The sequence below is a fragment of the Furipterus horrens genome, unplaced genomic scaffold (genome assembly GCF_987537825.1).
Source record: "Furipterus horrens unplaced genomic scaffold, mFurHor1.1.pri manual_scaffold_1, whole genome shotgun sequence".
In the NCBI taxonomy this organism is placed as follows: Eukaryota; Metazoa; Chordata; class Mammalia; order Chiroptera; family Furipteridae; genus Furipterus; species Furipterus horrens.
The window spans coordinates 213870283-213898159 of NW_028327171.1; the positions used below are offsets into that span (position 1 = coordinate 213870283).

Here is a 27877-nt window from a genome sequence, read left to right on the forward strand (position 1 = left end):
GCCCTACGCGAAGGGACCGGGCGAAGCGGAAGTCACTCCGTGAAGCAGCGGCGACGGCGAGAGGATGAACAACAAGTTCGACGCGTGAGTGGCGTGCGGACGCCTCCAGGGGCCCCTTCCCCCAACCGTTCCCCGCGCCTGCCCTCGCCGCGGCTGGTGGCGGCGCTAAGTCTACAGCGCCGGCCTCCGTCCCCGGCTCGGGCTGCCGGCTGGACCCGGCGCAGGCGGCCGGCTGGGAGGAGGGAGCTGGGGAAGCGAGGTGCAAGGGTCCCGCGGACCCCAGGGCAGTCGGACGGAGGGCGAAGCGCAGGGGCCGGGAGACGGGTGGCTGCGCCGCCCGGAAGGAGCTTTTCGGACGCCCCGCCCCGGCGCGCGCGGGTGCGCCAGCGGCGTGGGGAGGCTTGGGTGTTTCCGCAGCCTGGCCGCTTCTGAATGTCCGACACCGGCGTCCCCACACACGCCTTCTGCCCTGCGCTGGTCGCCGCTCCTCTCCGAGTCGGTTTTCTGGTCCGCCGGCGGGGCCGCTGACGAGCCCCTGTCGTAGAGTTGGGAGGATGCAGTGAGGTCGCGCGACCGCTGCGCGCAGTACGGCGGCTGCGCAGGTGAACGGAGGCCGCCCGGTCTACCTGAGACTCCGTGCTGTCCCCACGCCCTCTCCCTTCCCGCGCCCTCCGGGAGCTGCTCGGTCCCTGGCCCGGCGGGTGTGCTTGTCGTGGCCCCGTCTCTAGGCGCCCAGTCCGAGTCCCAGTCCCAGCAACAGTTTGGAGATGCAGAAAGGAGACGCAGAGTAATTGTGCGCATTCCCCCCAGCGATCGCATCTTCGGGGGGATTCTGTCTCGGCTCTCGCCCTGTTGGCTAGTGCATCCGGCAGCTCCTCCGAAAACCTAGCGTTCTGCTCCCAGACTCAACCAGCTGCGGGTCGCTTAGAGCAGAAAAGGCACCCAGTCTCCGAGACATTGTCACCCGAGCCACCCTGGTGCCTGGCTGCCGCGTAGGGGAGTCACAAGGCTCAAATCACATGCAGCACCGCTTACTGGGTAAACTGTGACACAGTGACGTACGTATGTCAAGTGGAGTTGCTGTTGCTTTAGGTTGGGACCCGCTGCTCATAGTGGGGAGTTGGCTTTTTTTCCCGGTACCGCGAGCGCCGGCCGGCGTATTCAGAGGTGCTGGGTCCCACTGGTCCAGGCAGCTCCTCAGAAGTGTTCCTTGGTTGCGGGAGGACCCTTTGCGGGGTCTTTGGCAGAGCCCCGTCCTGACGCCTCCCGGTCATAAACAGCGCAACAGCTGGCGCGGGGTCCCAGTCCTGCCGCAGTGGGGCCGCCTGCCGGGCCTGGGCCCCTTCCTCCGCTAAACGAAACTCATCAGGATTTTATCTTACGACACGTTGTGGGTCGTCCGGCCCAGTCTGAGCAAATCATTTGGAGGTCTGCAGCGAGCTCCTTTAGAAATGGCGGTAATGGCGTCCAAGGGCAGCTTGCTGGATACGCTTCGTGTGTTTTTTCTGCTCCCGCCCACCCTGCCAAGGGAATCTCGCTCCCTTCTTTTCCAGAGAAGGAAAATGAGGTGCTCTGAGGTTAAGTGAGTTGCCCTCGACAGGAAGGACCATGTGGTGCTTGAACCAAAGTTGAACCGTCTCTTGACAAAAATTAACCTGGGTCATTTATATTTAGTTCTAATTATTAACTGTTCCTTACCCTGAGCCAGAGTTTTTTAAATGTCCATCTTCTAGGTATGCAGGAAAAAACCAGAGCTTTCTTTCATTTGAAATTAGCAGTTGAGGACAGCGCTCCTGCCCCTCATTTGCCTGTTGTTTCTGTTTTTCATGCAAAAAGTCTGCAGTTCTAGACCATTGTCACATGCTTGGCTTCTGCACTCTGCACCTGCGGTTCCTAAGGGTTTGGTTCCGTCTGCCAGAATCCCGAAGGTCCAGGGCCTGGAGGTGAGCCCTGTATCCTAGTCAGATGGGCTCAGATTAATGAAGACCTCCGGCCTCCTATACTGTGTGGGCTCCACTTCTGCAGCTGTAACTGGGGCCCACAATGGCTTCCCGCCCCTGCACCTGCCAGGTCTCGGCCAGGTCGTTAGCTGCCATTGCCATTGCTCCTATTCAAATGCAAAACCCCAGTGCTTTCCACTGCGAGGCAGTCCCAGAACTTGGATAAGCTTGGTTTTCAGATGCTGAAGCAAAACTTGGTTTTGTCCCTCCTCTGTCTTTGTTAGCTTTCAGCTCATTCTTAACTATTGTCTGGACCACTTACTTGGCACTCATCCTGTTCTGCCCTGTATCCCGTTGATTTTAGAAATCCATTCACTAAGCATTTTTTTTTTCTGTCTGACGCTAGACATATAAAGATGAATTAGACCAAGTTCTTAGCCACAAGGAATCTGTCTGGTCAGAAAGTATGAGGACATACCTGAGCGGAAGCTTGGTGAGCTAATGATGTGCCACGCAGTCTGGACAGCTTCAGAGATGCTAATTGACCATCTGAGTCTAGGGAGCATTGACTGTTCAGTCTGGATTGTGTTTTGGCTCAAACCCAGCTTCACACGGGGAATAGTAACCTCTGGAAGATCCAATACAAATAACTTGTCTTAAGTGAAGGCTCAGAGGTAAGGGCGGTCGGTTAGCTCTGCTTTTCAAGAAATAACTGCACCAGGTGACGGTCCATTAGGGGTTCCAGGTACTGTCTTAGGAGGGAGTCGGGAAGTATGGTGCAGAGTTCACTTATGTTTCTTCGCAACATAGTTATTTTTGTTGTTACTTTTCTCTTTCCTAGTAGTGATTAGCAGCAAAACCACGAGAAAGAAAGGAACTCCCATTCTTTGCTTGGAATAACAAAAAGAGATGCTGGGCGACTGTTTCCCTCTTCAGCCAAGACTTGAGGGAAGGGAACCCAGAGGACATAGTGGGGGGCTGGGAGCTGAGGAGGTGGTTTGGGTCCCTGGAGTGTGCCCTAAGGAAGAGTTAGGGGGTGTCTGGGGCCTATGCAATAGAAAACCCACGCAATGGTCCTAATCGGGAGACTGCAAAACTGGCCATGACAGTGTCACTGGGACAAGTAGAAACATTTATTTGGGGGGGGTCGCTCCAGAAGAGGGGAGCTAGGCTCAGCCTAGGGAGAGATTAGGAAATATTTCCAAGAGAAAGGGGCCCTCAGCCCCAGCCCTGAAGGACTCTTGAAGAAGGGAAACTGCTGCCTGAAAAGAGACCTCATCGTGAGTGTGACTGGAGGTCGGGGAACTGCAGGCGGGTTGACACTGCCGTGGGGGTGGTTGTTGGGACCAGGCAGGGGCTGACACTGGCTCGTGCAGGAGGAGCAGGGGCCTTGGTGCCGTGCAGAGGCCCGAGTGCATCTCCTCCCTCAGGCCCTTGGGGACGGGCGCTCTGTAATGTCTGGTACTGACAGTCAGTGCCTGGAGAATGTGTGGGACTTGTGTGCTAGACACGCTCCTTCTGGAAGGGAACCAAAGCAACGCCTGTGTCCTAAGGGGAAGGGGCAGAGGCACAGGTTATGGTCTCCCAGAAATCCAGGGAGGCCGGACCAAGCCAGTGAAGTGAGAGCGTCCCACACCCACCTCGTCCCTGCTCTCTGCTTGTCTGTTCCATCGCCTTCCCCAGCTGGCTCTCTGTTTTTGCTCATTGTCTTTATTCCTTTGTTGCTTTTCTCGTGTGGGGCCCATATGCCTGCCCCAGCTCTGACTCTGTGTGGTCTGTCATCTTCTGGGTGAAAAGCTGAGGAAGGAATCTGCCCATAAATTTGAGCAAGGCCCTGAGGCAGAGGCTATTGGCAGACTAGACTATCCTTTGGTCAGGTGCCCTTCGTAGCCAGGTCTTGTCCAGGGTGGGGATGGGGACATTCCACTTGTGTGTGTCCTACAGGGAGGGCTGTGAAATGGGCCAGGCAGGAACCCCAGTATGGGGCTAGCACATGAATTCTGATGTTTATTGAATGCCTTTTAAAAAAAAAGATGTTATTTATTTTTTAGAGAGGGGAGGGGAGGGAGAAAGAGAGGGAGAGAAGCATCGATGTGTGGTTGCCTCTCACACGCCCCCAACTGGGGACCTGGCCCACAACCCAGGCATGTACCCTGACTGGGGATTGAACTGGCAACCATTAGGTTCACAGGTCAGCACTCAATCCACTGAGCCACACTAGCTAGGGCTTGAATGCTTTTTTACGTGCTAGGCAATGAAATGAAGATTCATGGGCAAAAAAAAAAAAGGAAGATGCTTTACAGCAGGTTTCTGTATTTATGTAGAGTAACATCTGAATTATAATTTGAGCCTTTGTAGTACCTTTCTGAGAATTGCCTAATTCCATTTGATTAGATAGTCCTAGAGCCAGGAAAGCAATTTCAAAGACGATCCATGCTAAGTTAACGGTCCAGCTCTAGACTAAGCAGCATTCTTACTCTCCTGGCGAACTGCCCTTGTGTCTTTGGTTTTGTCTGAACCAGTGAACCTAAGGGGTGCCTGAAAGCCTTGGGGTAGTTTCAGTGCTCTGGAGAAGGTAGCACCTGACGTACGTTTGACTGTACTTCTAAGGCAAGAAGACATTCATTTCTTCTTTCATGCATCACTGAGGCAGCACCTTCCTGGCCTGGGTGCCAGAGATACAAGGATGAGAAGACACAGTTCTAGGGGATCCCTCCATCTAGTAGGAAAAACAGGTGTGGGAGGAATGTCACCGTCAGCTGAGGGGCAGTGTTTCCAGATAGCGCAGAAGTGGGACTGCAGATTGCTGGGGACGGGGGCAGGGTGGATGCTAGTAGGCAGGGGTCAGATTCTCGAGTGTCTCACATTTCACTGCACTTTCCCCTGCAGGGTGGGCATCAAAAGGCAAGGGGCAGTGAGACTTTGGGGTTTCCTTAGGTTTTTTGTTTTTATTTTTTTTTAAATCCTCAGTCGAGGACATGTTTATTGATTTTAGAGAGAGAGGAAGGGAGAGAGAGAGAAACCTTGATCGGTTGCCTCCTCTACGCACCCCAACCGGGGATTGAATCTGCAACCTAGGTATGTGCCCTGATCGGGAGTTGAACCCGCAGCCATCTGGTGCACAGCATGGTGCTCCAGCCCCCGAGCAACCCGGTCATGGCAACATTGAGAGTTTTGAGCGTGGAAGTTAAATGGTCAGTTCGCATCTAGGAAGATCGTGCTGGTGGCTGTGTGGAGGACGGATCGAGGGTGGAGTGGTGTGTGTTGGGGGGAGCACTTAGGAATTTATTTCAATAACGAGGTGGTGGGAAGCAGGCCGGAACTGAGGCAGTAGCAGTGGGGAAGGACAGGAGAGAGGGCTGGAAGATGTGGCAAGAAGGATAGCCGAGTTTTTAAACTTCATTGGAAATGCCAAAGTAGTTCTTAATCCAGAAACTTATGATTTTTGGCTCTTTGTTTTTGGCCAAGAAGACAATCCCTTAAACTGTTTACTTGTTGTTGTTGTTGTTTTTTAAAGAGACAGGAAGGGAGGGAGAAAGGGAGGGAGAGGACCATTGCTGTGTGAGAGAGACAGCGGCCAGTTGCCTCTCTCACACCCCCAAATGGGGACCTGGCCAGCAGCCCAGGCCTGTGCCCTGACCGGGAACCGAGCCGGTGACCACTCGGTTCACAGGCTGGCACTCAGTCCGGTGAGCCACGCCGGCTGGGGCTGAAACGTTTACCTCTTGCTTCTTTGCACTGCCTGTCGGGAAACTGGAAGACTGTGCTTTCTGGAACTCACACCTTAGCTGAGGCTGTTCCATTGCTGTTTAACCCTGCTTGACTTTCTGCACTCTCTTGCCCTCCTCCCATCTCACTGTCGGTTTCTGTGTGACTTTGGGCTGGTTACGTGGTGGCTCCTTTGCCCTGGGAGCTCTGTTAGGTAAGTGAGAGTCAGTTCAGTCATGAGATAACATTGTTTCTGCCCTTCTACTTAGATTGAAAGACGATGACAGTGGGGACCATGATCAGAATGAAGAGAACAGTACACAGAAAGATGGTGAGAAGGAAAAAGCGGACCGGGACAGAGGGCAGAGCAGCAGCAAGAGGAAGGTGAGTTCTGTGCTGCGCAGAGGTAGTTGTCCTGGGGCTTGGTTATCTCTCGGGATCTGTGTATCCAGAGGACACCAGCCGGGGTAAGGTGGTTGCACACTGTTATGTCACACCTGGGCTCAGCAGGGCTGTTACTTGCTTCATAAGCTGCAGCTGAGTCTTTCTAATCCTGCACATCCCTTGGAATATTAGACTCTTTCGTCAGTAATAGTCTAAACTAAAAGTGACTTAGAAGAGAGAAAACTTAGAGAATTAAAGATAGATGGGTCAGCGCCTTGAAAAATCAAAGGCGTTGGTTGGAGCATCCCGTAAATCAGAAGGTCACAGGTTTGATTCCAGGTCAGGGCACGTGCCTGGGTTGCAAGTTTGGTCCCCAGTAGTCAGGGTGTGTATGGGAGGCAACCGATTGGTTTTCCTCTTCCTTCCTTCCCTTCTCTCTAAAAAACAAAATCAGTCAGTCAATTAGCATGTCCTTGAGTGAGGATTTTTCAATTAAAGCAATCATTATTGCTTTATTCTACAATATTGGGTATCCTTTAGATACAAGCATTTTAGGTGCTAAGGGGACACAAAGGTGAAGGAAACTATGGACCAAGTAGATAATATTTATTTATTTATTTATTTATTTATTTATTTATTTATTTATTTATTTATTTATTTATAGAGGGGATGAGTGGGGAGAGAGACGTCAGTGTGTGGTTGCCTCTTGTGTGCCCCCAACTGGAGACCTGGCCCACAACCCAGGCCTGTGCCCTGATGGGAATGAAACCTGCGACCGTTTGGTTTGCAGGCTGGTGCTCAATCCACTGAGCCACCCCAGCCAGGGCAAGCAGATCATGTTTAATAGTGGTGTTAATGACAGTAGCCGACATTTACTGAGCACTTCCTCTGTGCCGGCCATGGTGCTAAGCACTTTATGTCTATTAATGTATTTGATCTCAGTACCCCTGTGAGATGATGATTGCTATTTACTCCCATTTTTTCAGGTGAGTAGCTGAGGCACAAGCAGGTTAAACAGCTTGCGCTGGGTCACTAGCCAGTAAGTGACAGAGTGCCATAGAGGAGGTGGTGCTGGGCCTGGGAATGTGTTGAGATAAGGTACAAACACAAATACTTGTGTTAGGAAGTAGAAAGTTACAGAAGCCATCAGAGCAGAAATAAAATGGCCCATGAATTTAGAATCAGCCACTATAGAAATTTCCTGTCTTAAGTAGAAACTTGGGCACCTTGCAGGCACTAAACTGGGGAGGCTGTAAGCGGTGGTGCCCTGATACGTTTCCTCAGTCTCAGAGCATGAGAACAACGGCCCGGACTAACACACCCTCTGCAATCCGCAGGCTGTTGTCCCCGGACCAGCGGAGCACCCCCTGCAGTACAACTACACGTTCTGGTACTCCAGGAGGACCCCCGGCCGGCCCACCAGCTCGCAGAGCTATGAGCAGAACATCAAGCAGATCGGCACCTTTGCCTCTGTGAGTGCGCAGGGAGCCTTCGCGGGGCCTTCGTGCCTGTGTTCTGCTGTCTCGCAGGTCACACACATTTGGTCATTCTTGGGTTTCTTGTTGGACATCCGTGGGGACTGAGTATGTGAATTGTGGAGTTGATCAGAAGGGGACAATATAGAAGTACAGGCTTAAGTAGATATTTATTGAGTTCTTACTATGTGCAGTGTCTGGGGGTGGGGTACAAAATTTTATAGTACATGGTGTCCTCATGAAGCTTGATGGTTAAGCTAAGAGTAAAGTTCAGAAGATTCTTTTGTATTTTTTAAAATATATTTTCTAAGATTTTATCTATTTTTAGAGAGAGGGGAAGGAAGGGAGAAAGAGAGGGAGAGGAACATCAATGTGTGGCTACCTCTTTGGGGCCCCCAACTGGGGACCTGGCCCACAACCCAGGCGTGTGCCCTGACTGGGAATCAAACCGCTGCCCTTTCGGTTTGCAGAATGATGCCCAATCCACTGAGCCACACCGGTCAAGGTGATTCTTTTGTATTTAAGAACCTCCCGTTAGGGTTTTGGAGCTGTTAGTGATTATGTGTATAAAGCAGCGTTTTTTTCCTGTCTTCAGAAAGAAAATGAAACTATAGTAATTGTTTCTGTGGTCCTGCCTGCACAGGGAGCCCAGGCTCGGTCCGCCTCCCGCACAGGTAGCTAGGTCTGTGTTCCCTGAGAAGTGTCTGCCACTAAAACGCGTCTTGTTCCACGTAGATTATCACGTACTTCCTATGTGCTGTGCATTCCATCTCTGGGCAGAGCCAAATGCAGTTTGTTATTTTCTTGAAATTGTTGGGGCATCTGCCCTGTTTAAAATGCAGACACTAGAAAAGGAAACCCTGATAGATAGTAAATGTTACAGTAAAGTAGTGAAGAGGAAGGACACAGTAATAGCCACTTTGTGTAACTTTCTTCGATTGTTGTGATAGCCTGTGAGGCCAGGAATATTATCCATATTTTGTAGTTGGGACAAGGGGGGCTTGGGTTAAGTATCTGATCTCAAGTCTTACGTCGGTTGTACTTTACTTGGCTAAGCGGAGGATCAGTATGGAAGCCCCATTGGGCTGTGGGAGCCACGTTCCAAAGCCCATACTCTCACTCATCCAGCGCTCTGGAGTGCCGGCCCCGGAGTGCTGCATGAGAGGCTCTGCTGTGTAAACTGCTGACTACACAGGTTGTATTTATTCATCCAGCTATGATCAATCAGATGTGACTGGTAATCAGGCCATCTGATGACCCTAGTGAGTAGACACATGCTCCCTCATCTCTGGTAAAGTTAGGCTCTCTTGAAAAATTAAAAATAGCTTGTGCACTGGAGCATATTTGGTTCAAGGAATGTTTGTTGAATGAGTTCAGGGCACTAGTAGGTTCTGAAATGAAGGAAGACCTTGCCTTTAGGGAAGGAAGACAGGGCTGGGAGTTTCTAGTACAGGGAGATGGAGGTGCTCTGGGGAGAAGAACTTCGAGGGTCCCCTTAGACGCGCTCCTCCTTCCAGATGAACCAGGCGGTTGAAACCTGCGTTGTTAGGTGGCAGCTTTATTCCCTGCATTTCTGGGTCTGTCGCAAGTCTCATCCCGTTTGTGGGCACGCTCCACATGCCAGGGGAATGGCAGCCTCGAGGCTGTGAGTAGCTGGCCGGGCACCGAGGGCCAGACAGGACGCCCACTGCGCTGGGCAGTAAGTGCTCGCTCCCGACTCCGCGCCGTTATTCCGTGGTCGTGACGGGTATTCCCAGCCGTCTCCTTTCCCTCCTGCAGAACGCGTCACGTGCCCGCCTCGTGAGAGGGGGCTGCTGGTGTCTTCTCCGGCTGTGGGCCGACTGAATAGAGCCTGTCACAGCGTCGTCTTGGCTTAACTCGTCTTCAGCGCTCGCTGGTGGGCGACAGCGCTTCAGGGCCGCCGCCGCTCAGTTCCGGGCGCCTCGCGACGTCGCGTTGCTCACGGGGAAGTGATGATGTCGGGGAACGTGCTGTTCAGTCCGAAGCAGGGTTGCCCGCTGGCCCTTAGGCCTGCTCTAACAGCGTGTCAGAGCCCTTGGCCCAGGAGGCCCGGAAGGCAGCGCGTTAACGTGGCGGGAGCGCGGCCCGGGGTCCCGAGGCTCATCTCCGGCGCCCGGCTGCGGGCAGGCCAGGGTCTGACGCCGTGTCCTCGGCTGTCACACGGCTTCAGTCACTCTGAGATCCTTTCCGCACACTGTGTGCCAAGCCTGCACCCTTCTTCTATTTTTGTCTTTCAGTTCAGAGTCTCAGAAACCAAAGTTGCCTAAAGAGAGGGAGAAAAGTCTTTCAAAGTTTAATAACCCTTCGTCTCTCAGGCTTAGACGTAAGACTGGCTGTGAGAGCGGAGAAGAGCACGCGTGGCCGAGGCAGGGCGTGGCTGAGGCGCCTCTCCGCGCGGCCCCGCTCCCGTCCCTGACTCACAGGGAGCCGCCGCCGCTGGGGTGGGGTGGGGGGCTCTATTTCCCCACCCTGTGTTCCGGGGGAACGGATGGCCGCTCACTGTGCACGCAGACCACCTCCTGTCCCAGAGCAGCTTAAACAGCCAAGCGTGGCCGTCGCCCAGATGGGGCCCTGCGTGCAGGTCCCGCAGGTGGCGGCAGCCTGCCTGGTTGCTCGCGGGGCGCGGCCCGTGCCCCTGTTCTGCAGGGGCACTGAAGGGCCCTCCGGCGCACAGTGTGGGGGCTCCTCCTCCGCAGCCGCCATCCAGACCGAGAAGCGTGACCCGAGCCTCTGTGTCCGCAGTGCCCGTGTCCAGCCGCACGGCTCCGGTGTCCTGCTGTGTGTCTGGTGAGAGCCTCTGGGCAGTGTGTTGGCAGGTCCCAGCTGCGCCTCTCCGGACTGTCCCACGTGTTCTCTCCTCTCGCCCGAAGCGGGCCTCTTCACTGGCCTGTCCTCGGCGGTGTCCTCTGTGAACCCCGGAGGCATCGGGACGCTGTCACTCCCCTCAGGGCCCCACGGAGGGGGCGGGACTAGCACGACAGCATAAATGCGCGCACACTGGGCAGAGAGGTGCGCCTGCTGCCCCCCAGGGCCGTGGAGAGCGGGCAAGGAGCAACACAGACGTTCTAGCGAAGGAGGGGCCCTAACAGAACAGCCTGAGGAGGGGCGGGGCGGGGCGAGAGAAGTGGAGGGAGTAAGAAGCACACGTTGGCAGTTACAGGGCAGTCACGGGGCTGTCAAGTGCAGCACAGGGAACACGGTCAATAACCTTGTAATACCTGTGTCTGGGGCCAGGTGGGCACCAGGCGTATCGCGGAATCCCTGTAAAGTATACGCTTGTCTGACCGCGGCGCCGTCCACCTGAAACTCATACAGAATAACATTGAATGTCAGCTGTAACTGAAATGAGGAGAAACGGGTCTTGAACCCTAAGTATGAGAGGCTAAGTCCTACATGGGTTTGGACGGCCCTGGCCTCCGCAGAGGCACCATGGTGCCGAGCTCAGTGCCCCTGCTTAGGAACCGAACGGAACTGAAATGCACGTCATTGTAGCGAATGCTGTATTTGAGCAAACAGCCTGTGGTCCTTCAGGCTGAGGTTATGTGGCACTTAATATACCTCAGGGCTCAAGGGCTTCTGGTGGGTAAAACAGGGACCCACAGCAGCTCACGGTTATCCTGCACCCGTGCAGGGGGGAGGGTGCGTGGGGACGGACAGGACCCGCCAGCAGAGGCTCCTGGCTGAGGCTGGCCTTTCTCGCCCGGGGGGGCTGTGCTGTGCTGTCTTCTTACCCCACGCTTTTACCCGATGCGCCTGTCCTCCCACGCCGCCCTCCAAATGAAAGTGTGTCCTTCGGAAGTAGAGCCCGAAACGGTGTCTTCCTCCCTGTTGATGCTTCTCTCTTAGGCGAGTCTCGAATTCAGTCAGAGAGAGAGAAAAGTCGTATCTTGAGTACTCTGGGGCCTTCTCTTCACAGGTGGAGCAGTTCTGGAGGTTTTACAGCCACATGGTACGTCCCGGGGACCTGACAGGCCACAGTGACTTCCATCTCTTCAAGGAAGGGATCAAACCCATGTGGGAGGTGAGGACGCTGGCCTCAGACTGCTTTTCTGAGCAAGTTGTTTTTTGTTTGGGGTTTTTGTTTTGTTTTTTAGCCTTGCCAAGGTTAAAAGTATTTTAAAGTCTTCTATCAAAACCGCGTCACTGTTGGGCACCTCCTTAGACCTGGGACCTCCAGGAGAAGACACGGTGCCATCACTTGTCGGGCCAGGGGGCGGGTGGGGTGGGTGCTGGGTGGTCTGAACGATTGTTTCATCACCAAAGGTATTATAACAACATTAAAGGACTGTGTTTTTTATAAAATTACTCTTATTCTCATAGGCCTGGCTGTGTGTGCATCATATTACCATGGTGGACTGTCGATTAAAGTGGGCAAAAAATAAGCTCGCAGGCGATAACTGGAGGCCCAGAGCTGAGCTTCCTGATCTCCTTGCTTTGCTGAAATCCATCTCTATCCTGATCCCATGACGTTTTCTAGAAGACAAATGTGATCACACCGCCCTCCTCTCCCACCAAATTTATTTTATTTTTTTTTTAAGTATATTTTATTGATTATGTTGTTACAGTAGTTCCAGTTTTTTCCCCCTTTGCTCCCCTCCACCCAGTACCCCCCTTCCCTCCAGCCATCCCACCCCCCTTAGTTCATATCCATGGATCGTGCATAAGTTCTTTGGCTTCACCCTTTCCTATATTATTCTTAACTTCCCCCTGTCTATTTTGTACCAACCGATTATGGTTCTTAATCCCTGCACCATTTCCCCATTTCTCCCCCTCCCCCCTCTCAGCTGATAACCCTCTAAAATCAGTGGTTCTCAACTTTCTTAATGCCCCGACCTTTTAATACAGTTTCCCATGTTGTGGTGACCCCCAACCATAAAATTATTTGCGTTGCTACTTCATAACTGTAATTTTGCTACTGTTATGAATCGTAATGTAAATATCTGATATGCAGGATGTATTTTCATTGTTACAAATTGAACATAATTAAAGCATAGTGATTAATCACAAAAACAATATGTAGTTATATATGTGTTTTCCGATGGTCTTAGGCAACCCTGTGAAAGTGTTGTTTGACCCCAAAAGGGGTTGCAACCCACAGGTTGAGAACCGTTGCTCTAAATGATCCTCATACCTATGATTCTGTTCCTATTCTGGTTTGCTTGTTGGATTTTGTTTTTATTTTTTAGATTCAGTTGTTGATAGTTGTGAGTTTGTTGTCATTTTAGTGTTCATAGTTTGGATCTTCTTTTTCTTAAGTAAGTCCCTTTGACATTTCATATAATAATGGCTTGGTGATGATGAGCTCCTTTAGCTTTACCTTGTCTGGGAAGCACTTCATCTGCCCTTCCATTCTAAATTATAGCCTTGCTGGATAGAGTAATCCTGGTTGTAGGTTGCTTTTCATCACATTGAATACTTCTTACCTGTCCCTTCCTGCCCGCAAAGTGTCCTCTGAGAAATCAGCTGATAGTCCTATAGGCACCCCCCTGTAGGCAACTCTCCGCCTCTCTCTTGCTGCCCCCAGGACTCTCTCTTTATCTTTTACCTTTGGCATCTCAGTCATGATGTATCCTGGTGTGGTCCCCTCTGGGTCCAGCTCGCCCAGGGCCCTCCATGCTTCCCGGACCTGTATGTCCATCAACTTCGCAAAATTTGGGAAGTTTTCCTCATTTTTTTCAATTCTTGCTTCCTCATTCTGCACTGGTTGACTTTTTTTCTTCCTTATGTTCCAAATCATTGATTTGAACCCTGGTTTCCTTCCCTTCACCATTTGTTTTGTGTGGATTTTCCTTCGTTTCACTTAGCATAGCCTTCACTTCTTCTCTTATGCATTTGCCGTACTCAAGCATATCTGTCAACCCTGTGAGCATCTTTATCACCAGTGTTTTGAATTCTGCATCTGTTAGGTTGGCTATCTCCTCGTCGCTTAATTCTCCCACTGGGACCTTGATCCGTTCCCCTTTTGGGGCCATACTTCTCTGTCTCCTCATTCTGACAGGCTCCTGTGTTTGTTTGCCTTCACGTCCCAGGCAGAGCTATTGCTCCTGCCTGGGTGAGTATTTCTTTTTTATATCTTTGTTTGCTGGACTTCCATGTAGTTTGATTTTCTGGAACTTTTGAGGTAGTTGTGTTCCTTCTTGGTTGTGGGGGAGACGCAGCGTGTCTGTCTACGCCTCCATCTTGGCCAGAAGTCCCTCTCCCCCCAAATTTAAAACGTTATGCTGCTCTCCATTGCCACATGCCCTTGAAGCTCATTTACCTTTCAGGCCTCACCTCCCATCCTCTCTTAAATCTTCCCTTTGGGGCTGCTGGACCTTCCTTTGCCTCCCTGATCCCACACTCAGAGTTTGCACAGCCATGCTCCTCCCAGTGCCGCTGGGCCTCCGCCGGCCTGGCCTGGCTGGCTCCGGGTCCCTCGAGGCCAGCTTAAATGTTTCCTCCTCTTAAGTGGTTCTGAGGTCTCCCTCTTTAACTCATGTTACAGCAGCACTCACCAGACTGTACTGCTGTGTTCATATCCTTGTCTCTCTCCTCCGCTAGACTGCGTCTGGGAGGTAGACTGGCTTCCTGTCTGTGCCTTTGTGACATGGTGACACTTGGTAAACTCTTAGCAAATGAAGTGAGAGATTATCTGTGTTTGGAATCTGACATCATTTCAGTTCCTAAAGTAGTTTCAAAAAAGAAGATTCTTTTTAAAGGGTCTGTTGAGCCATTTTTGTAATGGTTTGTGTCAGGATCCCCACCACGTTTTTCTTTCTTTTCTGTCTCTCTACCACCATTTTTTCTATAAAGTTGAATGATTGGAAAGTGACAAGACCTCTTAGTGATCATACCAAAGAAGAAAGAGCTGTGAAACCATATTTTAACTTTGCTTTCTTTTTACAGGATGATGCAAATAAAAATGGTGGCAAGTGGATTATTCGGCTGCGGAAGGGCTTGGCATCCCGTTGCTGGGAGAATCTCATCCTGGCCATGTTGGGGGAACAGTTCATGGTTGGGGAGGAGATCTGTGGGGCTGTAGTCTCTGTCCGGTTTCAGGTAAGCCTCCCCGTGGGCTGGGCTGTTTTCACATGTTGCCTTTCCTCTCCCCTCGGCCTCTGGTTTGCTTTGATGAGTCCCTCTGTTCCTCCTGCAGGAGGACATTATTTCAATATGGAATAAGACTGCCAGCGACCAAGCCACCACAGCCCGAATCCGGGACACGCTTCGGCGAGTGCTTAACCTACCTCCCAACACCATTATGGAATACAAAACCCACACCGACAGCATCAAGTACGTGTTGGGGGGAGTCGGGGGGACATATCCCTGAGCTTAGCAAAAGTAGGTTCTTGGTTGGGTGCAGAGGAATATGGTCGCGCAGGAGACTGACTTGTGGAGAAGGGACAGCCCAGTCTTCCCCTCTAGTGCTTCTGGCCACGTGTGGCGGCTCTTCACTGGCGAGGCTCCCTGCACATGTCTCTGCAGCAGAGAGAGCCCCTCTGCGAGCCCCAGCTGCAGCTCCTGCGCTGGCTTTCTGTACACGGGCTGGCTTGTCCTTCATTGGCTAACCGCCGTCTTGTCATGAAAGACAGAGGGCTCTTCCCTTTCCTGCCATTTTTTAAAGTAACTTCACTGAACAAGAAAGTCCTCCCTGTCTGCTCCTGTCCCCACTTTTGCATGTCTTTTTAACCCATTAGCTTCTGTCTGTTTCTGTGTCTTGGGAAATTAACGTCTTATCAGGAACGTGACTCCATTTCCTTGTGTGCGGAGCTGCAATTCTAAAGGAAGCAGAACAGTGTGTTTGTGAGAGTAGGATCTCAGAAGCATGACAGCCAGCAGGGAAATAAGCTGTGCTGTGTGCTTGGCCCGGGGCTTAGGGAAGTGGCCCTGGGCGTCCACGCACGGGAAGCACCGGGCAGGGTTGCTCCTTCAACGAGTGAGTCTTCAATACAGCCCGGCCACTAGGAGTCAAGTCGTGGGGAGTGGCTGTTAGATTTTCCCAAAACCAACCGATGGAGAGCTAGCCAACGCGGAGTCAGGACTTTTAGGTTCCCTTCTCTCCTGGGACTCCGGCATCAGGATGTGCCCTTGGCAAGTCTCTGCCCCTCGGCTTCTGTTTACCTCTGTAAAATGGGAGGTAACGATACTTGACCTAACATGGCTGTTGGGAGCGCATTGCATCTTTGTAATGGAAGGTCCTCGGAAGGAGGCTGCTCTTACAGGGCCAAGTAGTAGTATTGCTCTCATCGTCATCATTAGAAATAGTACCATCATCCCGTTATCCTTACTAGAGACTAGTGGCGAGCCCAGTGACGGTGTTCAGCAGACAGACCATTCGGGAGTCTTCCGCACGCATTCACAGGCCGTGTTGTGGGTGGAGTTAGCTACAGCTAGCTGAGGGCCCGTTTTTAACTGGGGACGCTGCCATAGGAGTTGGTCCACACTCAGAGGGCTGGGTGTGACTCATTGCAGCCACCAAGACTTATTATTAGCTAGCTACAGCCTTGGTGGCTTGACTTAGCAGTCCTACATTAGCATGGTTTTCTCTAAGCAGATTTTTCCTTTTCTTTGTTCTGAGGGTAGAAATTATTTCTGCCCTCCAGCCAGACTCGGTGCAGGCTGGAGAGATTCATACCTGCTTTTTCTAAGGCTCTTACAGTCAAGGCTCCCTAACCACTTCCCCCAACGCCCCAAAAGCAAGCTCTTCACCTGGATAGGAAAGGGAAAGGTATTTTTCACCTCTTCCCCTCTCCGCTGTTCTCCCTCTCTCATACCCTGAGACAATCCTTTCCTGGCTTTTGTAGAAACATGTTCAGGTCCTTACAGGGTCTAGGAGAGCCCGTGGGCTCCTCGCAGTAATCCGCTGCGAGCCGCTTTACCCAGAGGCCTGCCTAGTGCTCCAGCCGTGCAGCAACGGGGACCAGGGAACCCTCCTTGACACCCAGATGCTACTTGCCCTCGCGTCTCCTGCTCTTCCCTCTCCCAACGTGCCGACCTTTTGCACTTCCACTAGAATGCCAGGCAGGCCGGGCCCCCCAAGGCTCCTTTTTCAAAACCTCTGGAAGCCGCGGTTGAATGGGCCATGACCCTCTCCCTGCCTGGATGGCACCATCATTGAAGCTGGCATCATCGGAGCCTCTTGTTCTGTTGGCGTGCTACCTGAAGATCCTTCTGTCCTGGACAAGAGGAATTGGAAGAGCATTTTATGTTTTAAGAACAGGCTGACACGCAACAGCTGAGATCACTTAATAAACGGTGCTAAACTAGCTTGTCTCATGCTCTCGCTCTTTCTGGCGCATCAAAGAAGTGGCCTTTCAGACCGACTGTCCCCATGCTAAGGAATGGCACAGACTTCTCCGTGGAGGGCCATCGGGGAATGCAGCCTCCTTTCCCTAAGCCCACTGTACAGTGTCCCGTGGTATTTTGTTCCTCTTTCGCTGAGGTCTGACATAATGAGGTGACATCTAACTCAACACGAGACCCCATTTTCTGGTACTTGAACTTTAGTTGCCATCTAGCCACGCTGATTAACAAGAGTAGTGATCTCCGATGTAGAATTCAGCCGCAAGGTCGTTAATATTGGAAAGGGGGATCCTTGGCCTCTGCTTCGCTGACTTTGTTTGCCTTTACTTCAGAGGAATCTTGCTCGGAGGTGCAGTCCTGCTTCCATCTGTGCGTGTCTGTCCGAACACAGCTTCCTTGCTTGGTGCTGATGGGTCTGCTCACTGCCAGAGCTGCCTGGGCCACAGGCGCTCTGCCGGCCTCTCCCTTGCGCTTTCCTGTAGAGCCAGGCCATCCTCCTCTTTGAGCTAGCTCTGCTGGCGGGGTCTCCTGGGTCTGGCCCTTCCCTTTCTCCCAGGTTACTGTGCCTTGGGAGCCGGGGTGGGGGCAGCATCTTCATCCTCTGAGTTTGCTCCTTAGGGCGTCTGAGCGCAGCCTGTGCCAGCCCCGCACGTGCTTCGTGGCTTGGCCTGTGTGGCCGGCAGCTTGGCCCACAGGCGCTGACCTGCATGTCCAGTTGCAGCGAGCCTCACGTCCCTTAGGCTTTCTTGGGAGCCACCACCAAAACCAAAAATACATGTTTTTGAAGACCTTGGGTCTGGTTGCCTAATAGCATCTGTGAAGGTTTCCAAAGTGGCTGTTCATTGGCAGCGACAGCCCGGGCTTGTACCATCCTGACGGACCATCACTCTCCACATGGCCTGGGATCCCACAGAACCCAGTTGGGAGCAGCACCCTGGGCTCCACCTTCCAGAGGAGTTTGTGTCTTTGCTGCTTGGTTTATTGCATACACGAAAGTGGTCCAAGTGCCTAGAAAACAGGAACGTGCCGGTATGTGGAAGTGCCTGTGCTCTGTTTCCAGCGTTTGTCCAAGAATTGCCTCTGAGACGGCCTTTTTCCTCTTGCCTCCCACTATTATGTGACATGTGTTGGCCTTAATTCCAGCTCATGTAACTGGTCCAGGGGATGAGCGTTACGTCACCTTCCTGAATCGGGGTTGACCAGAAAGCACGAACCGACCTTGAGGCCCCTGTGACCCTGCCATGTGTGAGCAGACATCAGAACCGTCTGCCCCGTGCCCTGCCTGTGGCTCTCTCTTAGGGACGCCTTTGTTTGAGCCGAGGGACGGCAGCTGCTGGGACTTGCGAGCTCAAGGGAGGAGAAGGAAAAAGGCATTCTGGAGATGCTGAGGGGCCTGGGTTTCTCAGTCAAGTGTGCTGCCGCCTCGCTACGTTTCTGTCCAATTTCCAGTGTCCTTTTTCAGCTGTCCAGTTTCTCCAGCCTGCTCCCAGTCACAGCGCTTGTGGCCTTCCCTGCTGTGCTTGCGCTCCTCGGAGAGCTGAGAGGCAGACGCTGCTGCGCACGCCGCCCCGGCTGCTCCGCTGCAGGGGGGTCGCCTGCCTGCTGCCTCCTACCTTTGTGCTGCCCGCAGCTGGCCCCTTAGGGGTGAACAGGTCCCATTGAGCAACGCAGGCTTGTTAACCTGAGTGCTCGCTCAGGTGCCCGGCTCCTTTCAATGAGGCCGGTCGCAGCTGAGGTTTTCTAGGTTTGGGTCCCTGTGGGCATCAAGTGACTCGCGTCCCCCATTCTGAAAGGACATCTCCTAACACAGACAGACTTGCACCCCCGCATCCCGGGACCACCAGGATAAAACTGGGCACAGAGCCTTTAAAGCAGCCCTGGCCTCTGTGGTAGCTCTGGAATAGTCCCATCGAGCCCCTTTGTGCGTCTGGCCTGGAATGGACGCGGGGAAGACAGGGCCAGCTTCACTCGGGGGGCCACAGTGTTGAGGAAGCTCACCAGACCCCTCTGCAGAGAAAGTTGAGGGTAGGTGGCTTCTCTTTATTTCTTTATTCGAGCAGAAAAACGGGTCAAGTCGTGGGGAATTTCCTCCACCTTGCCTAGATTTCATTGTACTTGAAACATTGAACTTTGTAGGCAAGGCCAGTCACACCCTCTGTTGTGGGAGAATCATAGCCCAGGATCGCCGGGTCACACCAGTGTGATTGCTGGCCTGGCTTTTGAAATGTGCTCTCTACTGATGTTCAAAGCAAAGAAAGCCCAGGCTAGCAGGCGGCTGAGCTTGTCCGTGAGTACTGAGGGCCAGCTGAGAGCCAGGCTGTGAACCCGGCTCGGGGGGGGGGGGGGGGGGGGGCAGGGTCCGAGCTGCACAGAAATGCGACCTCTGCTCCCAGGGTTTGCTTTCTGGTGAGTGAGCTGGAACAAGAGTGGTCTTCAAAGGCCCCTGTTAACTCTGTCATTTGCATTTGTTCAGAAGTCCATGTGGGCTGTATTAATCTCAGTAATTGTTTTTAGAAGCTTCATTCATATGACACTTCTGATATTTAATTTGTTCTTTTTCTTACCTTTAAAAGAAGCAAGTTTTAATACCTAATGTGCCTGGGATGCCAGATGGCAAACAGCTAGACTACTGGACCTAGCTTTAGGCGGTTGGTTTGCTCTTAGGCAGGCGTGAGAGGGATTGCACCAGTGACTCTGACCAATTATTTTATTTCCACTGAGTCCATGTGAGGGAATTTCTTTACCCAGATTCTTCATGTTGAGATTTAACATGAGGACGAGCCTTCTGAAGAAGATGGGAGGACAGCTTACTGCTGCAGTGGACCGGAGCGTGTCTCTGAAACCCACGTATCTGTAGGTTCTTGGGACAGAGCTGCTCTTCTGGGGCTAGTGGAGGCCTTTCTGGGAACAAAGGACAAACGAGGTGAAGCTTCCACACAGTCATGTCATTTCTTGTGGACATTTAAGTTACTTAGACTAGAATTTGAATCTCCCAGTTAAAACGAGAGATGGGTTTCCTGGGCCACTGCCCCGGCCGCGGAGTTTGCTTTGCCCTTGTGTAAACTTGGAGTGAAGTGTGGAGCGGCCTTCTGCCGTCACGTGTGGACTGCCGGGCTCGTCCCTGCACGACCGTCGCCGGAGGGGGCTGTGGGACAGCTGTCTCGCTGTGGAAGCCGTCTGTGAACTGACAGACCCCACGCTTGTTTGGCGGGCTGGTGTTTGTCTTTCACTCAGTTAGTGCCGATCCATGGCTGTGGTGCTACTGGCTGAATAAACCGTCAGCTGCATGCCCGCCTCTTGCTCTGGGAGGTGGGCCATTGACGTGAGAGTCTCCTGTTCCAAAGATGGAACTCCTGTCCGTGCTGCCTGGAAGGGGCACTTGTGCCAGGTCTCTGTGCCCAATCCCTCCCTCCCTATTTAAAAAGAAGAAGAAAAGCTACCTGTAGAAGGCCTGGTAAGGAAGTGTATTTTAGTAGCCATAATCTAAACCAGTGGTGAGTGACACAATATGTTGTCACCCTGGGGATCGTCACCCCTTTAAACGAAGGATGGAATAATTGACAAAAAGAAATGGTAGATTTAGAAGCCCCAAATGACCCATTCTGTGTATAACTGCCAGGGAACTTAGCAGACATTCTGTCCCCAATAGGGCTGAAAAGTGGCCGGGACAAAAAGCAGGACGTAGTTCCTCTGAAGAGGCTGGAGGTGTGTTAGGGCTCCGGATGCACAAGGATGCTGGTGTGTCCCGTTTTCCGGCCAGCAGCCCCCAAGGACCTCTTCTCTGTGGGGCACCAGCCCGAGAGACGGCCCCTCGGTCCCATTCTCAGTCCTGCCTGAGCCCGGTTTCTGCACTGAGTTCAGCGTGGAAGTTGTCATGAGCGTTGCTCCCTGTGACCTGCGCAGCTCAGGTTTTAGGACAATTACACGGGCCTCTTCAGAAACAGCCTGGGACAGATTTGGGGTCTGAGGTTGGAGGGGTGAGAAGGTTGGAATTGTGAAAACAGAAAGCAGCGCAGCTGCCCCTTGCACCTCGAGACGCCAGAATGCTGCTGGGCAGCTGCCCTTACCGTCCAGGTGAGGCCCTTTCTGTCACCCGTCCCCCCTCATGCTGCCCTTTGCCCCCGTGAATGGGAGGCGTCGCCCGCGATGGCAGAGCTGGGCTCTGACCCCATTGGCCTCCCTGGTGGACCTGTGGAAGGATTGGCTGCGAAGCCCCAGGGAACAGGAGTGAGGGCCAGAGTTCACCAGTAGAGCAGCCAGGACCAGTGCCAAGTGTCCCTGATAGGCGCTGGCCTGCGCCGCGGAGCTGAGGGCCCGCCAGCTGGGGAACCGCTGCTGTGCCTCCCGGGTCGGGTGGGCCGCTCTCGACCTTGAGGGTATCTGAAAGGGGTTATGTGTCTGCTCTTCCTTTGTTAAAAAGCTTTTGATCTGAATGTGCTATTGTGTTTTTTGTCTCTGGTTTGCCAGGGCCTGGGAGGAGTTTCATGGCCTGGTGAACAGCAGCGGCCGCTGATCGGACGCTCCCCTCTGTCTCTCACACTCAGGGTAGGGCCCGTCTATCTTCTCTGTGACCTTGTGACACACCCCTGAGCCGTAGGACCCCTCTCCCCTCTGCCCCCAGCCTTGCTTCTGCTGGAGCCGAGTGAGCTCCAGCCCCTCCTCTGGCTCATGGTCACCGTCCCGGTCAAACCCACTGGACTCGTGCTCCCTGGGTTGCATGTCTCCCGCTGAACCCCAACCTCACTGTACCTGCCTTTTCCCATTTGGGAAGGGAGGCTCCACGGACTAACGTGTCTCTGACCACGTCTCTGACCTCTTCCCGTGCCAGCATTCCATGATTATAAATGTGCCACAAATCCTTTTGCTTTAGCCCAGACGTGGCCATTTTTAACCCATCTGGCAGTGTCCTGTGACTGACGTGGGTAGGTGAGTGTGTCTTGCTGGCTGGCGGTGGTTGTCAGTTGTGAGGAACCGGGGACAGGCTCTGGGAGGCAGGCGGAGCTCTGGGCCGCGCTGTCACCGCACCGTGGCGTGTTCAGGGGCAGGGAGAGGCCCCAGGCTACCGCAGGCGGGGTCAGCGGAAGCGTTCCCCGGGTGAACGCTTGTATGTCAGTGAAGGGAATGCCAGGCTCCTGTCTGCTGCTTTAGCAGGGGACACTGGCGCGTTTACTCTGGATGAGAGGAATGAGCAGAAAGACGACTTCTGCATTTGCCTGACCTGAGAGACATCACCCACCCCTGATCCCCACCCTCCTAAGAAGGGGGGAGTTCCTGAGAGTGGAACAGAACATGTCAACTGTAGTAGCTGCTCCGGGACTCCACCTTCCCAGGGAGGACACGAGACTCAAGAAAAGAAGACCCGCGTCCCTCAGATGGGCTGGAAGGGAAGATGCCGCAGGGGCAGAAGCAGGGGCCAGGGGTCTGAGGACTGTGGATGGATAAGCAGTCCCAGAACTCCTGCGCACGGATGATGCCACTCATGCCTCTTGTTTTACTAGTTTAATCCCCATATCATGAATTCGATTTTAGATGATAATAGTCAATTAAAAAGAATTTAAACACTATTGATTTTAGAGAGGAAGGGAGAGCACAGGCAAAACGATGTGAGAGAGACATGTCGATGGGTTGCCGCCCATACGCGCCCCGGGTGGGGCTCGAACCTGCAACCTCGGTATGTGCCCAGACCAGGAATCAAACCCTCAGCCTTTTGGTGTACGGGACGACGCTCCAACCAACGGAGCCGCACCAGCAAGGGCTGGATGATCCTGGATTTTTAATATTGAAGTTCAAAAGAGTTCTCTGTCAGATGCAGTCAGCGTGGGATTCTGCGGTGGCGGCCAGCACGCGGGGGGGATGAAATCGCATCAGCCGTGCGGTTAGGTGCATTGGTTTGCTGGCTGCAGAACCGGTATCTGAAGTAAATCAAGGTTAATTTCCAGAGGCCTGAGTCTGTAATGGAATTGTTTTAATTATATTGCCATATTTAATTATGTCTAAGATTCCTTTTTTTATTTTTTGGCTTTTAATATCCCTAAAATTAGACTGCTTACAGTGAATGTGGTAGGAAAGATTTCTGTCATAGTTTAATTGGCAATATTTACTTCTTAAAGTACATAAAATGGTGCTACCTTTAAAAGTTCATAGCATTAATAATATCTTAGGTTCCATGAAAAAAAGGTTTTGAAATGAAATAGAATAGTCAGAATGGAAGAAAACTAAAAAAATTCTCTCTCCCCTTAGCTAACACTAAATCCCCCAGAAAGAAATTCCAGAATGGCTTTGAAAAGTCCTATGTTTGCGTGATCGCCATTTTGTAGTCTCTCTGTTCTCCCCCCCGCCCCCGTCTTTTTTATGGGCAGACGAGGGGGGCACTTCTGCTTCTTGTCGCACAGACTTGGAAGGCTGAGAGGAGTATTGGAGACTAAACCAAAAATACCACTCACTCCCTTGTGTTATTGGACTGGGGCAGGGCTTCTTCATGTATCACTACTGCCTTGACCTTGAAGGGGCCTCCTAGACGCTGCGCGTGGCCCGCCCGTGCTGCCTGGGCTCCATGGAGACGCTGACATTCAGCCTCTCATCGAAGTAGGTCATGATCTATGAAGAGGGAAAAGCTGATTAAATAATTGTTATATAACAAGTACTTTTTTCTTCAGTTTACATGATATTCGATGCCGCTATGTATGGCTAATACTGTAGGACTGTTTCAGTTGACCCCATCATAAACAAGTATTGCCCTTTCAAGCATGGCCTCACTAGGCGCCCCAGGTGGCTGCTGGGGGAGGATTCGGGTTCCCTCGGTGTCCGGGCGGGCATGCACAGAGCAGCGGTCTGTATTTCGGGGGAATGAAGTTGGTGGGGCCGCTCAGCGGGCGATTAGGCAGTGCAATTGGCCCCACCGCACCTGGGAGGTTTGCGGTTTTATTAGCATGCGGGAAGGAGAGAGGAGGGCGCCAGGACTGGCTTGGGCTGCACGGCTGGTAGCCAGGGACCGTCCCCCCGAGAAGCATGGAGGCTTGAACCTGCGGGCCCATCTGGGGCTGCGTTCCCAGAGCCCCCATCAGGGCCGACACTGGGAGGGCTCCTCCTCGGTGGCACCTCGCTTCCCCCAGAGGTCCCAGAGCCACTTTGGTGCCCTGTGCTGGTGCCCAGCTTGGGCAGGTGTTCGTAAGGGCAGGAGGCATTCTTCTGAGGGACCGCCCACCCTGTGCCGTCCACCCTCCGGAGCTACGTCTGCCCTAGCTCACTCTGGTCCATTTCTCTGCAAGGACAGGAGGGGATTGTTTTGAGGCGGAGCAGGGTAGAAAGCTGTTCCAGAGTATTTGGGCAACAGTTCTCCCCAGGTTGCCTGGCAGCGTGAGGTTAGAAGCTGATTTTGATGAAGCTCTGTTCCCTCTGAAGCCTAGGAGGGTCATCAGGACGAAGGGCCATCTGGTAGAGAAAGAGCCCCTCTGGTTTGTAAACGCCTGCTGGAGTGAGTTATTAGGATACAGTGGGAATCCTGAGGTCTGAAGAGCCCCTTTAAATCAGTGCACTGGGCTCAGTCTCAGTTGCTGCTTCTACGTAAACGCACAGATGGGAATGTAACGTTTTCCTTCCTTCTAAAACGGCTTCCGTATCAGTAACAGTAAAAGCCTTCCCGATAGCCCACGCACCATCCCAGCATGCTGGGGGGCTGGAGGGACTGGCTTTCCGAAGCTCACTCTGGATTTCCTCAGTTTCCTCAATTTTAGTGTGCTTTCAAAAGATCAGAAGCCTATCTTTTTATACAAAAACAAAGTCGCCAGTGGCCTCTGCCGCTTCCTGCCCCCAGTCCCTTCTGTCTCCTGCGCTCTCTGCCCTGCAGCCTGGGTGAGGGACACAACCGAGGATTAGCTCCCAGCTGGTTTGCGGTGAACGCATTCCTCAGACTAAATTTGGCACCGAGCTGTTCTCAACCCACTTTTCTTTAGAAAAGCTGGGCCAAAGCCACCATCTGCCACCAGCCTGTCCTTATCAGGAGCCTGTCACCCACCCTATGGCTCGTCCTTTCCCTTGCTCTCAGACCCTGGAAGAACAGTTGACTGTCCTGGCTCCTATGCCAGCCTGCTCTCCTTTCCTGTGTCACAGACAGACCGTAGGGTGATGTGAGTTCTTAGTTTTTCTCATGCTGAGATCATCTGTGACGACAGAAATAACAAGAATAAATATCCAGAGCTCTTCAGTTTACCTGCCACGGAAACAATCTGGTTCTGGCCCAGCCCCAGCACAGGGCAGGAGTCCTTCCCAACGATGAGGACCTGCTTATGGCGAAGACATCCTGAAGCTGCTCTTCCTTACGTCCCTGAAGAGCGGCCAGGGCTGGTCCAGACCCTGGTCTGCCAGCTCTCACTCAGATAGACCGTCCTCCCGCAGTCAGAGCATCTTCTGACTGCTTTCCGCACCCCGCCTGTCTGGCCACCCGTTTACTTCTCCCTGCTGGCGGGCTTTGTCATCCAGTTGCTCAGTGGGCAGAGAGGTGGCATTGTAAGGGAAGAGGTGGTACAGAGAAGCCACACCGTCCTGACCACTGCTTTGTCATCATTAGAGGGGTCCTGTGTCCTGTGCACTCAGTGTGACAGCACATCTTCCCTAAGGGGACTCCAAAGTAGCACACACACCAGTTCCACTTGCTTTCCTCTGTCTTAGGGTCAAGTACGTTCCTTATCCTTTGCTTGCTACGTGGTGGCACCTCAGTGGGGTCTGTCCTTTTGAAAGGCCCATTAAAACAGACGCTTACCCCGTTAAGTTCTGTTTGTGTTCGGCCTTCAACTCCTTAGACGGAAATCCTTGAAATTCTCCGTGGCCGTTGATAAGTGAGCTGCATGCTCATGCCTGCCAGTGGGCAGAGGCCGCCCAGCCCAGCCGCCACCTCCCGCCCGTCCCTGTCGCGTACTTACTGCAGTCCTGCCTTGGTGTCGGCCGGAGGACGCTGTCGTCTGGCTGCGCCAAATGTATCCGTTCCTCTGGACCCTTTGCCCTATGCCCTCTCAGATAGGTCTGTTAAAGCCAAAGTTTCTAGAATGTTCCACTAAAATTAAAGGGAAATAATGGCTTCAGAATCAGGTTAATGACCATTTCTGTTTCAGAATTTCAGACAAATTTAAGTCTTAAGAGCAGCAGATAAGGTGACCTGTAAAGCATCTTCAGCCTTAGATTTCAGGATTCAAATGGTGACGTGAACTGCTGAGATGTCACTGGATTCCCAGTGGGAACAGGAGTGGGTGCTAGTGGGTGGCCAAACCCGTCTGCACCCAGTAGAAGGAACTACACAGGACATATCCTGTAGTCTGTTCCACACACACACGCTTCTCTTTCAGGAGGTCTAGCTAAGTTTCTAAAGTGAAGGGTACCCACTTTGCACCTCTTGGAATATCCCTTTTAAGCTGCTGTAAGTTTGAAGCCCAGGGTTGTTTGGTTGACGGGTTGGTTCATCTTCTTGAGTGCAAAGTACAGTCGTGTGGTTCCATCTTCTTTTAAAGTGTGTGTGTGTGTGTAAGGAAGGGAGGTCTCCCTCCCACTCGGACGGCCTCTGCCCAGTCTCTGCTGTGTCCCCTCCCTGCCCCAGGTGACTAATGTTGCTGGTTTCTTGTGGAGCCTTACAGAGCTTCTTCATGTGTGTCCAAGCAAACACGAACTCTGACCTTACGTCCCCCACCCCCACGTGCACAAAAGGTAGCATACTATGTGCACACGCTGTTCTGCCCCTTAACTTATCAGTTTCTCTTGGAGACCTTTCCTGAGCAGTAGGGAGCTTCCTTGTGTTTTTAAGCTACACAGTGTCCCATCGTAGGAATGTGCTATTGCATTAACACTCAGTCCCCTACCGATGTGCATTCGGGTGGTTTCTAATCTTTTACTGTTGCAGACGGTCGAGTTGCAATGTTTGAAGGGACTTGGGAGGCCGATGGCTGTGTTGGCATTAGAGTGGGGAGAGGGGGTGGTCGGAGGCTGCGTCCCGCGCACGAGGGCCCCGAGTGGCGTAGGGCAGGTCTCCCCTGTGTGTGTGTGTGTGTCGCCTGTAGATGACCTGTGTATTGAATGCTCTATTTTCTCCATTTTTTTCTTCCAGGGACAATTCAAGCTTTCGAAATACAAAAATCACATTGTGAACATACACCGCGGGCAGTAACCCTTTTCTGTGTGTGTGTTTGTCCGAACGGATGGGCGGTCTCCAGCTGGTCCTTCCGTCGGCTGGCAGAAGGGATGCCCCTGAGCGGCCTGCTCCCTTTTGCACTCATTCCTGGAGGACGGATTCCGCTAGACACCCTCCAGCATCGCCGACTTTATAAAGCGGAAGATGGCAGACGTGACTTTGTAATAGACACACTTTTTTCATGGGTTTCTGTGGGGGGGAGCCCGGCCTTCCGTTTTGCTGTGTGCCGCCCGGGCGCCTCGTGGGCCTTGTATTGTGCTCTTCCCTGCCATTCGGAGGGTGCGGTGACCCCGTGTGCAAGCCAGACTGGCCCGCTGAGCGCTCTCGGTGTCAGAACATCTCTGCATCCGGGAGACACTGTGTTGGAGAGTCCCTCCCGGGGTAGCTGAAAGCGCTGTCTTCTAGCTTTGCCATTAAATTATTGGGACGTTTTGTTTATTTCGCTCCCCTCCCGCCCCCCGAGCCCACCACCTCCCGACAGTGTGGTGTGATCGTGTGGTCTCCTGCTGTGTGCCCCCCCAGCCTTCCCTGGGATGGGACTCTCCTGCTCAGGCACTGCTGCTCTTAGAAGTGGAGTCCAGAGGCGCCTCAGAGGTGTGACTGCATTTACACGGGAGCGGGGTCCGGCTGGGTAGGAGCAGAAGGGCCGTAGAGGTTGCGAGCGCCAGATTGGGAGCCGAGGGCAGTGTCTGAGAGAACCCGACTCCCCAGAGCAGCAGGGCCTGCGTGTTCTTGCCTGCCCGTCCCCGAGGGAGGGGCGTGGAGGCCGGTCACGGCCAGGTGTTAGCCCTGACGTGGTAACTTCTGTGATCCTGAAACCGGACGTCCGAAGAACAGCTGGCTGCGATGGGAGGCTTTCTTTGCGTGGCTGTGCCCGTCTCAGTGGTCGGAGA

At 52.9% G+C, this 27877-nt stretch overlaps 1 protein-coding gene across 5 annotated transcripts; it reads left to right on the forward strand.

The window, feature by feature from the left end:
• EIF4E2 (eukaryotic translation initiation factor 4E family member 2) lies at positions 1-27151 on the forward strand. Of its 5 annotated transcripts, XM_090284999.1 has the most exons (8): positions 1-84; positions 5918-6032; positions 7370-7504; positions 11445-11549; positions 14414-14566; positions 14664-14800; positions 21278-21355; positions 26901-27151. In XM_090284999.1, the coding sequence occupies exons 1-7, from the start codon at positions 65-67 to the stop codon at positions 21321-21323; spliced, it is 711 nt and encodes a 236-aa protein (XP_090141125.1). In that variant the 5' UTR covers positions 1-64; the 3' UTR covers positions 21324-21355; positions 26901-27151. The 5 variants fall into 5 exon arrangements, with proteins under 5 accessions (XP_090141125.1, XP_090141127.1, XP_090141129.1 ...); XM_090285001.1 differs by lacking the exon at positions 21278-21355; XM_090285003.1 differs by lacking the exon at positions 7370-7504.
• The last annotated feature ends 726 nt before the right edge of the window (positions 27152-27877 follow it).